General features: G+C 31.9%; 1 protein-coding gene across 10 annotated transcripts in view; it reads left to right on the top strand.

The window, feature by feature from the left end:
* The window catches only part of IKZF2 (IKAROS family zinc finger 2), a 153,163-nt gene that overhangs the window by 86,362 nt on the left and 50,999 nt on the right, over positions 1-15,802 (top strand). For 9 of the 10 annotated variants that reach the window (XM_054478483.2, XM_054478477.2, XM_054478481.2 and 6 more), the window contains one exon: positions 9,318-9,584. In XM_054478483.2, the coding sequence (XP_054334458.1) occupies positions 9,318-9,584 (267 nt within the window). The remainder of the gene's footprint in view (positions 1-9,317; positions 9,585-15,802) is intronic. The other variant, XM_054478484.2, reaches the window with a different exon arrangement.

Genomic DNA, 15,802 nt, shown 5'->3' with positions numbered 1-15,802 from the left:
AAATGTTCTGATGAAATCACTGTAATGTAAAGTGAAGTAAGTTTCATAGGAGAAGAACTTTTTGCTCAGAAAACACTCATGAAAAAAGGTAGCAGATAAGTGATACTTTAATGATGTGCTAATTTTTATAGAAATAGGGGAAGTATCCCAGAAAATGAAAGCAGGTGCTTGGGAAAAAAACAAAAAAAACCCAGTAAGCAGAGATGTATAAATGTGTTTCTGGAAAACTGAGGACAGTGGTTTGACTGGAAAAGGTATGAGTAACTAAAAGACTCATAGGACATATGGCTGAAGGATATGATGGGACTACACTTTGGATGTTCTTAAATTCTACACCAATACCTTTGTATTTAATGTGTAGGCAGTAGGCAGTTCTTGAAGACATTTGGAAGAGTAATATGAACTCTGCAATAGGAAGATTAATCTAACAATTGAATATAGATGAATTGGGGGAGAAGAGTGTGGCAAAAGTTTGAAGGAAAGAGACCAGTTAGAAAGTTTTTGATATTGTTCCAGGTGAGAGGTCATGGGGATCTTAAAGTAGTTGTATTGCCCAAGAAGATGCAAAAACAGTTGGATGTGCAAGACACAGAAGATATTGAACCTTTAGGACTTGGCAAATGAAACCATTCATCGAAAGGATGGATAAAGGGATAGACTGCTGTTTGGCTGAGGCGTTTCTATTTAAAGTAGGTTTATTTTCTCTGCGTTGTATAGTTCTCATGAACTAGTTGTCTGCCAAAAAATAGAAACTCCATCTGTGGGTCACAATGGTGCTACTGTGCTAGCTAATAAAGGTGTGTATTTTGATGATGTGCATGCTATGCAAGGTTTCATGCATTGTGGAGGATCGTCAGGAAGTTAGATATTTTTCCCTCCATTCTTTTACATTTTTTTTTTCCATGAAAGTAGGGAGGAAACTTTTTGGTCTTTATTTTGTTGCCAAGATCTGTTTAAATGTAAATAAAATGCTACATTACCAACTCACAGGTGTGATTTATCTTTATATCAATAATTGACACAAGATTGTCAAAACATGACCACAAAGGAAATCCTGAAATGCTATCCCTCATAAACTATTGGTTTAGAGATTAAAATTGATAATATTGACTTACTGCTCAAATTGCTGCCTTGACCTACCACCGATAAGTCATAGCAGGACAAGGAGGATAGAAATTAATGTTAAAAAATAGAGAGGAGGAGGAAAAGATTGAATATTGACAGATTCTTCAGCAACTAGGTGTACTGCATGGACATACCCTTGACAACACCAAAGCAAATTTTAAAATTATGAGGTAGTTGTTTCGAGTGAGACATGCATCCCAGTTTTGATAGAAAGTCATAATTCAATAGTTTGGTTTATGGAAACTTAACATTTCTTTATCTGACCATTCTGGACTTAAGTTTCTGGTATCCTCTTCAACTGGTGGACATAGTTTTACAGCTACCGTAAGAACTGTTTGCCTATGACTGATTTTTGTCCTAAGTGTAATACTAATGTAAGTTACTTGTTTCATTGGAGAGCCAGTATCATGTCATAGAAGGATGGATAGGCTACAAGTCAAAAGATCTTGAGTTGATATCAAGTTCACATTTACTAACTTGTATCCTTTCAACAGCCACTTAACAACCATGCTTCAGTGTTTATCTGTGGCTATCCTTCCTATGATGCAGTCATTTTGAGTATCAAAAAAGAATATGTCAGTATTTTATAAATCATAAAAACTGTCTTATTTTTCTATTATTATTATCACTATTATTACTACTATCATTAAAAGGATTCTAAATCTGTAGTCTACCAGAGATTATTTTATCTAGCCTGCTGTTTTCAGGAACATCAAGTGTTATTTCCCCCCACATTTTAGATGGTACTAGTGGCTGAGTCAGGATAAACAAATTTCCCAAGGTCCCATAACAAGTTAAATGGCAGAAGAGGTGGTAGAGACCCTGGTTTTTTGCCTTCAGGTGCAGAGTAACTTTACTACACTATTGTTGGAATAATAACAGTATTTCAGAAATCAGTACTGTCTTGATCTAGAGTAACTCCAGTGGGTTTAAGAAATACATAATATAGCTATATTGAACAGAGAAGAAAGAGGATGGAGAGAAAAGTGAGGTGATGTGATATACAGATTTAGAATGCTACCCAGAAGTGGCTCAGCGGCAGCTCAGTGACACCAGTGTCTGGACATGTCCAACCATTTATAAAACAAATTCTTTAAGGATGTTGTGAATAAACTGTTTTTCAAGACTCATCCACTTATTTATCCACAGTCAAAAGGAACAAATCCATTGCGTGAAATTTTGCTAAGGAGATTAAAAAATGGTTGCATATACCTTTGTTGTGATTTTACTTTAATTGTTTAGACGTTGGTAAATTCTTAGTAAATAATTAGGCTTTACATCACAGTTTTGAAGGCACTTTGTTTTCCTAACACATTATTTAAACAGCTGTTGGGATATTAACATGGGTTTAATCATGTTTGGTGTTTCTGTTTAGAAAGTTTAAATGAGAGAGAGTTATATTAGTGTAGAAGCAACTTAAATAAATTATTAGATAGCCATATTGGTTCAATTAGTGTATATAACACCATTTCAAGTGTCTGGCATAGACTGGGAAATGTTCATGCTTATAAGTTATAAAATCCCTTAAGTGCCCACTTGAATTGCCAGGGAACAGAAACCAAGCATATAAAAAGTCCACTTACACATCACACCTGAAATACACTTTTTTTCATTTGGTAAATAAGAATGGTATTTTACTATCTTCTGTTCCACACTATGAAAAAAAATATTTCTTTAATTCCCATAATATTTACTTCCTTGAAAAATTAAAAATTAATATTAAAATATACACTTTGGCAACTAAACAAAAGTAAGTCACCAATTTCATAGAAATTAAACTAGAAAGCTTATTTTATACTCTATAAGATCAATAAACATGTCACTTTAAATAGAGAAAATAAATCATAATCCCTCTGCATTATTTTCCTGGTTAGGAAACTTGACTAACTTGTTTGTAGATTAGTAGAATCAGGTCATATTAATAATAAAGTTTTAACTTGTAGAAAGTTTAATATGTATATTTAAAAATATCTTAAATTAATATTTTCAGTTCTCATTACTATGTATGGTGTTTCTAGAACTTGACATTTAAAAATTATAGCAGTTTGTGAAAATAAAATTCTAATGATGAGGGTAGAATTTATTATCTTAATTTGAAAATTTAAAATTAATATATTTATCATTCATATAAAGTGATCTTTTTCTTAAAAATTTTAAAAATTGAGAATTCATATTATTGAAGAAATAAATTTCCAGACTGCAAAATCATATGTTGTCTTGCACAAATGGGTGACTTTGTGAAGTTATAGCATAAAAAGTAGTAAAGTAAAATGTCCAAGTTTTAAAGAAGTGCCTTTTTACATTTATATATTGTTCAGTTCAATAAATTTATTATGTAACCAAATTACATATGTTAGTAAAATATTTCCTGTATTCTTACTCATGAACTCTTTTATGGCCATTTTTGGAGTACATACTCTTCTGTTAATATGGGTTTCTTATTTAAGTTAATAGTATTTTTTTTGCTTTAGGCTTTAAACGTTTACTATTATTATTGACAAAGTATTAGGCAAGTAGTAGATAATAAATATTTACTGGTTTAATGATTTTTAAGGAGAATTCAGTGCTGTCTTTGTTCCTTATTGGCTAAGGTAGATGAGTTCTATGAATGAATGTAAGGTCTACAAATGTATGTAATGAGTGTTGTGCATTTTATTATCCTTTTCATTCTTATGTGAGTAAAATTTGAGTTTTGATTTTTTTTTTTACTTTTTCTTTTTTTTAAAAAAATTTTATTATTACACTTTAAGTTTTAGAGTACATGTGCACAATGTGCAAGTTTGCTACATATGTATACATGTGCCCATGTTGGTGTGCTGCACCGGTTAACTCGTCATTTAACATTGGGTATATCTCCTAATGCTATCCCTCCCCCCTCCCCCTACCCCACAACAGTCCCCGGAGTGTGATGTTCCCCTTCCTGTGTCCATGTGTTCTCATTGTTCAATTCCCACCTATGAGTGAGAACATGCGGTGTTTGGTTTTTTGTCCTTGCGATAGTTTGCTGAGAATGATGGTTTCCAGTTTCATCCATGTCCCTACAAAGGACATGAACTCATCATTTTTTATGGCTGCATAGTATTCCATGGTGTATATGTGCCACATTTTCTTAATCCAGTCTATTGTTGTTGGCCATTTGGGTTGGTTCCAAGTCTTTGCTAGTGTGAATAGTGCCGCAATAAACATACATGTGCATGTGTCTTTATAGCAGCATGATTTATAATCCTTTGGGTATATACCCAGTAATGGGATGGCTGGGTCAAATGGTATTTCTAGTTCTAGATCCCTGAGGAATCGCCACACCGACTTCCACAATGGTTGAACTAGTTTACTGTCCCACCAACAGTGTAAAAGTGTTCCTATTTCTCCACATCCTCTCCAGCACCTGTTGCTTCCTGACTTTTTAATGATCGCCATTCTAACTGGTGTGAGATGGTATCTCATTGTGGTTTTGATTTGCATTTCTCTGATGGCCAGTGATGATGAGTATTTTTTCATGTGTTTTTTGGCTGCATAAATGTCTTCTTTTGAGAAGTGTCTGTTCATATCCTTTGCCCACTTTTTGATGGGGTTGTTTGTTTCTTATGAATTTGTTGGAGTTCATTGTAGATTCTGGATATTAGCCCTTTGTCAGATGAGTAGGGTGCAAAAATTTTCTCCCATTTTGTAGGTTGCTTGTTCACTCTGATGGTAGTTTCTTTTGCTGTGCAGAAGCTCTTTAGTTTAATTAGATCCCATTTGTCAATTTTGGCTTTTGTTGCCATTGCTTTTGGTGTTTTAGACATGAAGTCCTTGCCCATGCCTGTGTCCTGAATGGTATTGCCTAAATGTCCATTATGACATTGATTGGATTAAATTAATTTGTTTTTAATAGATTCATAAAATAACATGATTTTGCTCCATTTGGTTTTAGATTGTACCTTTTTTTTCACAATGATCTATACCTGTTTACCTGTGTAAAGGCTTTTATTCAGTTGTCCTTTTATTATCATATTAGTGAATTAAAAGCAAGTCTAGTGTAACTGTCTGTTCACTATTATGTATCTGGAAGCAATGACTATTGTGAAGCCTTTGATTGTAGAGAGCCTGGAATGGTTACTGAAGAAACTTTTATCATTGAAAATCGTTTGGCTTGATAGTCATTTTAAAAAAGAGTGTGTGTGCAAGTGTCTTTACTTCTTGTCATTTGTAAATGGAATTGCTTAAACAAGGTGTTTTTATGGCATGAAGATTACATTCTAGTGTTTATAAATAGTATTTTGAAAGCATAAAGAAGAAGAGGGGAAAAGCTTGAATTCATGAGAATGTTTATATCCTGAAGCTTTTTTTTTTTGGAAAAATATGTGACACTTTTTATCCTGAAATATATTCAAAGCTTTTTCTACATAAACTTGACCATAACAGTTTTTTTCTATTAACTTATTCTTTCCTTGTGTTCACAAACCTGAGTCTACTAAAATGTGGATATAACAATTAGTTATAAATATAAATGCTAAATAGAAGTGCCATTACAACTAAAGTATAAGAAACATCTTTATCATCAAAACTAAAATCTTATTTCATATCCCCTTTTCATTGCTAACAGTTCGTTCTGGCAAAATCCTTTTTAAATTAAGCCATTATTGCTTATTAGCATATGATAACATGTGTACATTTCCACAAATATGCCCAAGTTTTACATTCTTTATTTCATATCAGAGAAACAAGCTTGAAAAATAACTCTTGGTATTGAGAATTGTAACAGTGAGATTTCATTTTACTCAAATGAACAAGTTTTCATCTTTATAGCCCATTTATGAGGATGTCTTTGTGTTATAAAATTGTAAAATAAATTTCATATAAATCTAATTTCAAATATTTGAAAACTAAAGCACTCTGAATATTATTGTACAGTGGTTAATAGTTGTAATTCAATAGTTGTAGCATCATATAGTATAGCTACAAATATAACAAAAGTCATATATATATGTTATAATTTAGAGTACACTTAAGTTTACCACTTACATTTAATCATTAATAAGTTAAAATATTAGGTGTTCTACATTAATTGCAAACATCTTAAATAGTGAAAATAAACCATGGGAGAGTTTCTATGAGTGGAGAAAACTTTTCTATTTAATAGTTAAGATTCAAAGAATAATTGCTTTTTATTCTAGAATTTCAACCTAATTGTAGTGAGATGGGTTAAAGATTAGTTACACTGGGATTTTGTTTGTATATACGTACCACGTAAATGCAAAATTTAATGTATGACATGCGTATATTAAAATCTGTTGCACTTTATTCACTATATCAGTACAGCAAAATTGTATACATTCATATGTTCTAAACATATTTCTTTATAGTATTGTTAGAGAATAGATTACTACAGCTTTACTATTTCTTGTCTATTTAGGTTTTAGCAAAATATACATTTTTTCTGTATTTATTTGAAGTATATTCTATAGATAAAAAGTTCTAACTATATTTGTAATATCTCACACTTTTAAAAATCACATTTTTATCTGTTTCAGGTTATGTTTTAATTTCCCAATTAAATTTAGTAGTGTAATATCAGTCATATTCTTCATAATTCTGAGCTATTTTGAAATTTAATAGACTCATAGTTTCAGGTTCTAAAACTACACTTTCAGTTATGTATTTCTTCATTCCTGAAATGGAATTCTGATAAACTTTACGCACACTAAGTGGTATAAAGTCATGCTGTATAAAGTTACAGTTTTCAGTGATTTTCTTTCTTCTTAATTTTAATTTTAAATGATAATTATGAATGGAATATAGCACTATATGGGATAACCAATAGCATTTTGCATTGATTTTAAAGTCTCCCTTACCAGAAAAAATATCATGGAATAATTACTTAGATTATGGAAAAACCTATTGATGCAACATATAGAATCCAGGAGCCATAACTGAAGACTTTAAAAATTCAACATGTGAAATTAGCATATATGTCAAAAAAAATGCCCTTGAGTAAAGAGATAAACCAAAATGTTTGCAAAACAAATCATAAACACCGGGCTAGGTTCCTTAGTATATAAAGAGCATTTAAATTCAGTGAGAAAAGACTGACAACCTAATAGAAAAATGGGCAGACAACTTTGATAAACAATTCTGAGAAAAAATAAAGAACATTTCAACATAGAAAAAGATGTCTAACTTCACTCATAATTTTAAAATGCTTTTTGAAAACCATAATAAAATACCAGTTTTAATCTGTCCGATTGGCAGAACTATGTAGTATTGTAACGTAATGTCTGTAATAGCAAGAAACAAGAAATAATTTCGAATTTCCAATGATGAACTGGATGAACAAATTACACTACATTTATAAAATGGATTCAGACTGTTTGGAATTTGAAAATTATGATACTGGTTACTTTTGAGATAGGGCCTGAAAGATAGTGAGCTTGGTTACAAAAGAACTTAATATTTAATTTTTATTCTTTACGTTTTTTGTTTTTTCTGTGCCATGTTTATGGGTTCTTTAAACGTACAAAGCAAGTTTAAAGCAATAAAACTCTTAAGTTAGTAAAACATCTCACTGAATACTACTTGAACATCTCCTATATATACCACAACATTCTTGAGCATGCTGGCAATATAAAGGTGGATAAAATACTGTCCCAACTCTTTTTAAAAACCAGTAAGGCAGTACCAATTTGTAAATAGGGTAAAACTCAATATAGTTGGTACTCTGTTAGAAATGGGTCCAGGAAGGATGCATATCACTTTGTAGATCTCAGAGTAGTTTATGTACTATAGGTTGATTGATCTTCACAAAAACCTTATGAAATAGAACACTGTATGTCCAGAAAAAAAAAGATAAGCGCATTTCCTATATTTACTCATTTAATGCTCACAGCAATCATAGGAAGTCGGTACCATTATCATCCCCATTTTGTAAAGGACATGGTGAAATTAAACCTAAGTTCCTCACTATCCTCACTCTTAATACCTAAACTGTTCTGCTCGAACTTTATTCAGTAATCTGAATTCATCTGTACTTTGCAAACATGAGACTCAGTTTAAATAATTAGTTCAAGATTATAATGCCAGTACTCTTCTACCACAGAGCCATTTTGATAGTGCACCCTCTTGTGATAAATACTAATGACAAATCACAGACTGTGTGGTTTCTCTAAGAAAACAATGGCAGTGAAAAGAGCTTACTTCCTTTTTATGAAAATATTTCCTCTAATCAAGTAGTACCAAATAAGTTGTTTTGCTTAGTAACTTTGATATGACTTCTGAAGAAATTTTCAATATTACTGGATAAAAAACTGATATTCACTTAAAGTTTGTTTCTGCTTCACGAAAAGACTGTGTCAGCAATCCAGAATGAAGGCTGTGCTAACAAAATTCCAACTTTTCTGTGGGATGATCCAAAAACAGCAAACGGAAGGCACTAAATTTCTTAACAGTGGCAAGTGTGTACATGCATGCTATGCCATTCCTATGATTAGCTGCTTTTTGGTGTGCATAGATTAGAGTTGGAATACTTTGATTTTCAAACAACATGTTCCATAGGTAATTTTTTAGATAGAAAAAGTAGGCAGAGTAACTTAAGAGCATGTGAGGTTTGTGCACTACATTTATATAGCTCTAAACTGAATATATGTGTTTAGTCTGATTTTAGAACATTGCCTTGTCAGTGTATCTTCATATGTCAAAGACATTTGCTGGATTAAGATCCTGAATTGTTTCTCTTGCTCTGTTCAGAAGCAGGTTTATACAAGTACCCTGATGTGAAACAGAGAATATGAAGTATACATAATGATCATTAAATTAAGAGGAGGCATAGTTCAGTGTGTTAAGCAATATTTAATCTTGTTTCTTCCATAATCCTATCTCAGTCCTAGGAGTCTTAGTGACAGACTCAAAAGCCAATACCAGGATTATTAAAAAAACTTGTTTAAAAAGCAAATGTCTAAGTGAAAGAAACAAATGTGTGCAGAAATAAAGAGTCATTCTGTTTACCTAGAGTTTTCCTGAGCTATCTTCACTTCCATGACATTTCACTAAAATATCATAGAACACAGTATGTATTAACATGGCATTTGATGATGAACCCTATTCTACTTTATATATCATTTTCATCCATTTAGTAGAATGACAATGAGTGGAAAAGAGATGTAGGTGAGAATACATAACATGTATTTAAAATTTATTTTCTTCTTTTCAAATTACAGCAAATTCAGTAAAGCTAGAAATGCAGAGTGATGAAGAGTGTGACAGGAAACCCCTGAGCCGTGAAGATGAGATCAGGGGCCATGATGAGGGCAGCAGCCTAGAAGAACCCCTAATTGAGAGCAGCGAGGTGGCTGACAACAGGAAAGTCCAGGAGCTTCAAGGCGAGGGAGGAATCCGGCTTCCGAATGGTAAACTGAAATGTGACGTCTGTGGCATGGTTTGCATTGGGCCCAATGTGCTTATGGTACATAAAAGGAGTCACACTGGTAAGCAGCTGAAAGAATAACCTGATGACTGCCTGTGACATCTGATGTTGATATTACCTGACATCTATTCTCTTTCCTTTTTATTCAGGGGTGGCAGTGGTGAAAACTACCTTTTCAGAATTCTGCTAGTATTGGATTGCAGAAAAACAGAGAGTAGCCTGGGTCTTGACTTCCAGCCTTCAAATCTGAATAGCATATCAGAAAAGAAGTTTGGGATTCAGTTTCCACAGTTCTTAATATAGCAATAATATGATAAGGGTTCAAAAGGTATAGGAGAATTTCATTGTGTAACTTCATCTTTTTGTATTTCTATACATATTTTTACCATACCCATGGGCAGGTAATATAGTTTGCTAGATAAGAGTTTATACTACAAAATGGCACTCATGCATTTATATAAGTGAATAATTTTCACTTTATCCAGTTAACTCCTTGAAATACAATTTCTAATCGATCTCTGCCTACTACAGGTCCCAGTAGCAGGCAGGTGCTTTTGTAGTTCAGGGATGCTACCATCCTTCTGTACTTGTTGGTTGTAACTCCTGCAAGGATATATGTAGCATTGAATATGACGAATAGTGGCTGGTGTGTAGGTTGGAATATGTATTTCTGGGATAGAGTGAGGAAAAAGCCCACAGATTAATTCATATTACATTTTTAAACATTTGAGAGGTGAAAAGTTTTTTGTGAAAACTAACCAAATCAGGTCTTATTTAAATCTTTTTAAACCCTTTGCCAATTTTTTTTTTTCTTAAAAAGCAACAGAAATGAGATAGTAAGTGGTAAGCTAGGAGGATCGTTGACTCTTAACAAAAAAGGTTCAAGTTCATATGAAAATTGGTTTAATGGTAATGATGGCTTTCACTATAATGCAAAGTAGTGTAGTGTACAGTAAAATATTAATAACTAATATTTTCAGAGTTTTAAAATATACTCTTTTGGAAGAAATATAAATCACAATAAATTTATTTAAAAGTTTTATTTCTAAATAGTTTAATAATTACATGCTTAAAACATTAAAGATACAAGGTAGGTCAAAGTCTTTTTTAATCCAGACCTTTCATAATACACATGAAGAAACAGTCAAGTGATTTGTCCATTATCCCTTATATAGGTAAAGGCATTGCTGAAGCTAGAACCAGGGTTTTCTGATGCCCATACTGGTTTTGTTCAGACACAGTATTGCTTGGTATGTCAGTATACCAAGAATTTATTATAAGGTATGACTGTAAACTAAGGCCGATATTTTAAAAATTACAGTGAGAAGTTATACATTAAAATCAGTGTTATCATAATCAAAATATCAGCTTTAGAACATATATACTTATTCCAATCATACAGTCAATTACATTTTGCTTTTTGGTTTTTTATCTCCTTTTTAAACAGCACGATGTTTTAAAAATATTTATATTACTAGTGTAATTTTTTTCTTTAATTTTTAAAAGTATCTTAGAAAAGGTTGAAAGATCAAGCTTGGTATCTATTTGATAAAAAGAAAAGGGGAAAGACTATAAAATAATCTACTTTTCACCTATGCTCATGAACTAATTCTAACGACCGTTCTAAAAACAAGTTCCACAAAGTTATAATATATTCATTATGTAAGAGTGATTATATTAAGGAAGATAACACTCATTCAAATGTGTAACTTCTCCTATCTAGTAAAATACAAACAAAACAAAGTCAGTCTAATGGTTTTTCAGTTGAATTGCATGCAAAGTTAAATTTTAAGCTAAAAAATAAACTAAACACAGTATTTAGAAGATTTTTAATTGATCTTTTATGTTCTGAATTAAGATAATTCAAAGAACCAGAGTACAGTTTTTAGAAAATTTAGGTTAATCAGTGATTCACTGTAGCCACAATAATATTCATGAGGATTGTTAATTTGTAAATACAATAATAATTATATACCTACTCTACTGTCCTTTTGTTATTTACTAGTGTGGTAGAGTTGAATTATTTTATTTTTGAAAATAATCTAATTGGCATAATAAAGTTTATAAACAGTTATACAGATTTCCACAAATCCTAGGAATACGAGACTCACTCAACTAATAACAGCAAGGAGTATGTTAAAGTACACTTGCAACACTATCTTGTTTTGTCAATCAGTGTTTATTGGAGCATTGTGCAAATTATTACACTTTCTTCAGATCTAGATTTTTCTTAAAGTTAATAGCCATTTACGGAGAAGCTGTGATACCTGTCATGCTTTGTCAACTTTGAAATTGTAGATATGATATCTTTAAACTAAACACTTAAACATATTTCTGATGATCCAGTTTATACATCTGAGTGTGTCCTGCCATTTTCAACACCACTTTAGTACCATTTTGAGACTAGAAAGTCTATTTGCATTTCTTTAATTTAAACTAGATTGAGAAAAATGTAGTCAGAATCTAGTCATTAGCCAAATGTTTTCTCCTTAATACCATGAACTAGTCTGCATTTTAGAACTTCCCACTCTTATCAATTGTTTATCTCTCATATTAAAGATACTGTCTTAAAACCTTATAATGCCTTTAAGAAACATATATTTTAGTGTTTTTAGTTCATAGAATATCTAATATAATTTTTTTTTTGAGTTGGAGTCTCACGCTGTCACCCAGGCTGGAGTGTAGTGGTACAATCTTGGATCACTGCACCCTCCACCTCCTGGGTTCAAGGGATCCTCCAGCCTCAGCCTCCAAAGTAGCTGGGATTACATGTGCCCACCACCAGGCCCAGCTAATTTCTGTATTTTTAGTAGAGACAGGGTTTCGCCATGTTGGTCTCAAACTCCTGACCTCAGGTGATCCACCCACCTCAGCCTCTCAAAGTGCTGGGATTACAGGCGTGAGCCACCGTGCCCAGCCTCTGATATAAAATTGATAGTGAAAAAAGATTCACAACTATCCAATTCATTACAATATCATGGAGCATCAGATCGAATCCACTCTTCTTCTTTCTCTGTCATACTCTACTAAAGTACCAATTGCAGTGTCTTATTAATGGCTTCATTTTATTTATTTGGTATTGCTACTTTAGTAAGTAATCAGGTAATATTGTCATCGGATACTCCAGGCACTCTTCACTGGGAATATAGAGAGAAGAGTAAACAAATATGGATAGTAAATCAATTCATGCATAAACACATATCGATTGGACATTATACATATAGAATTTCCCTAATTTTGCCTCTCCTTAATCTACTCCCATCTTGTAACTCAGTTTTCAGCACTGAGTATTTTGTACATTGCAGCTTTGTGCAGCCATCCTCTTGCTCAAAGGCACTCAGCAGATGCTTGAGATTCTGCATATTTGTAGGTTGTTCCACCCAACATAGGAGCACCCTCTGTCTTTGATTCACCAAAGCAAGTTGATGCATATATATTTGCATTTTAATTGAATATTTAAACGCAGATCTAGAAATAAGTGTTTATGAAGGTACATAAAATATCGAAATATAAGATATTCCATAATAAAAATAATATATAATCTCACCCAGTCAATAAATAAAAATGGACCAGTAGATTGTTCCATTGGATTTAAAAATAAAAACAAAAAAACAGATTGAGATATGGACATGAAGGACACATGACCATATCTTAATTGTTTTCCTTGATCCAGTTTTATTAGTCTAGATTTTTGTGCCTACCAGGGGAGGTTATAACAAACGGTTATAACATTAGGTTATAACAAACTACTTAATGTTTGCAGCTTAGATTGCTCCATTAATGTAGTTAGTAAATTTGTGAGGTTTTCTTAAAATTTGCTTTGATATACATATGAAGAACATGATTAATATTTTTTTCAGACAAAGTCTAAACTGACTCAAAAAGGGCCCATTGATGCAGTCCATTTAAAGAACAAATTATTTACAAGAAATAATTGAGATATGTTGTTTTAAAATTTCATGGACAGTATGGAGTTTTTGCATATGTACCATTTGCATACAGAAAAGATAGTTAACTGAACCTTTTACTTAATTATCAGATAATTTTACACTTATTCTGTAATGCCTAGGCCAGGAAATACCCCGCAACATTGAATAAAAGGGTTGCTAATGTTTTATAGAAATAACTTTATCAAAAATTGAGTCAATTCACTTTTTATTTGTTATTAGACAGATATGGATATTACTTCTATATTTGGATTATTCCTGGAATATAACTATGTATACTTTTAGAAATCTCATAAATTACCCTCTGTTTTAATCCTTGTTTCTAACAGTATTGTCATTGAGGGTTTCATTAGGATTCCAACCAACTTTAGTCTGGAACACAGTAAAGCAAGTGGACTCTTGAAATGATAATTATCTTTTCATATAATCAAGACATCAACAGGAGTTAGGCAAATAAAATGAGGAAAGCCGTAAAATTAGTATCCAAATGTAAAAAGCATCTATCAAGACTTACTCATAATTCAAATCAATATCTCCCAAAACCTTATCTTATTGAAATTAACATGTATTATTTTCAATGCCCCTTTTCTCTTACCAAAAAAAGGAAGAAAACTAGTTACCTTCATCATGCCTTGTTCTTCTTTACTTCCCATGTCCATGGGAACTTACCAAAGGCTTCCATAGTATGACTTCCACACTCAGCAACAGGATGATATTGCCAGATATACCTAGACCACCTCTTGTTTCTTCTACCCCATTTGGGGATGATCATATAAATTCAGAAGTGATTTCTTATTAAAAAGATTTGAAGATATCTAGAGTATTTTGTAAATGTAAAAACTAAATTACCCTGTCATTAATCTCATAAAACTCAATTAGGTGAATTTTAAAATTCTTTTTTAAAAAGATATTATTGTTTCATTTTTAGACTAGCATTATTTTTGAAGAATGAACTACTCTAAATTAGGGATTTTGAAATATTTCAACCCAAACATTGTAGGAGGTTTAAAGGAAATCTGAGTCAGCATGCTACAGGAGTATTATCTAAAGGCAGACATGATTTCAAATTGTTCACCACAGTTAGTAATTTAACTCTTTTGTAAAGTTATTGTGAACGAATTTGTTACTTGCTTGGGAAACCTTATGTAGACAGATTTTAAAAGTAAAATAAAATTTTTGGAGTGAAAAGTATAATATACATTTGCTATTTTCCTTTTTCTTTAAAAATTTGATTTGTCAAAGAATTGCCTCCATCTTTCCTTTTATTATTATGTAATTCCATGGCAGGGGTAGGGAGTGGAAAATTCTTGATTTAAAAAGTTGCAGCCTGTGATTCCATTAGGAAAGATAATCAAATAATCAAGTTGTATATTGTGTGTAAAATAAAAAAGATCTGCCAAAATTCTATTTATTTTAAAACCTTATGTTGGAAGACTTTGTATGAGGAGATATAAATCTTACCAGGTTAATCAAAGTGAAGAAAATACCGCTTAAGGGAACTTTAACATTATAGATAATTTTTTTCAATCCAATATTATCAATATAGGACCTCTTGTACATATAGCTCATAAGAGCTCCAGATTTCTTAAGAAAAAACCTTAACCCCCACCACACACACAGATGACACCTTTTTGGTATGTACCTCATTAAGTTCCCAAAACACTAAATACTACAGAATTTGAGATATACCTGATCTATCAATTTTTAAATTTATCTAGGTTTTATAACAAATCTATATGATAGAATTTGCAGTAGCTGCTGCCAGAAAGTGACCATAGTTTTTCTTATTTATACCTCTTAGCTTTCTTTAATAAAAGAATCATTGAGTTTGCATTATGTCAAAGGGCCAAAAAACCTTGAGTTTTTATTATTCACTATTATTATGTGTGTTTCAGTTAAAGATGTATGAAACATGACATTTCAATGTAAGCTTTTTGAAAAACTATTAAAATTACAGTCATCATCTAACTGCAGGTACAGAAATGGTCCAGTTCAACCAAAAGGGAATTGTTTTGTAATGTTCTTTTTATTCTAAACTTAGAGCTTTAGTATGATACATTTTTACTATTTACTTATATTTGAATTTGTATTTTATGTATATCTTTAGTGATAGGTGAATTTAAAATAATAGCATTTTCTTTATGGTTTGATAAGGCTATCAATTTGATCCTACTTGCCAGTTGTACTGCTTCATTGCGTACATGTTTTTATATTTGATGACATTGGTGAGTCAGTTGATGGCAACAGACCAAACTTATAATTGAGGCTTAAAAACTTCATAGCAATATCAGTAATAGAAAAACGGGGAGAAAAGATTCCTTTCAAATAATAA

The sequence above is a fragment of the Pongo pygmaeus genome, chromosome 11 (assembly GCF_028885625.2).
Source record: "Pongo pygmaeus isolate AG05252 chromosome 11, NHGRI_mPonPyg2-v2.0_pri, whole genome shotgun sequence".
Classification (NCBI taxonomy): domain Eukaryota; kingdom Metazoa; phylum Chordata; class Mammalia; order Primates; family Hominidae; genus Pongo; species Pongo pygmaeus.
Note: the sequence above shows the minus strand (reverse complement) of the source record. Positions and strands in the feature narration are given on the sequence as shown.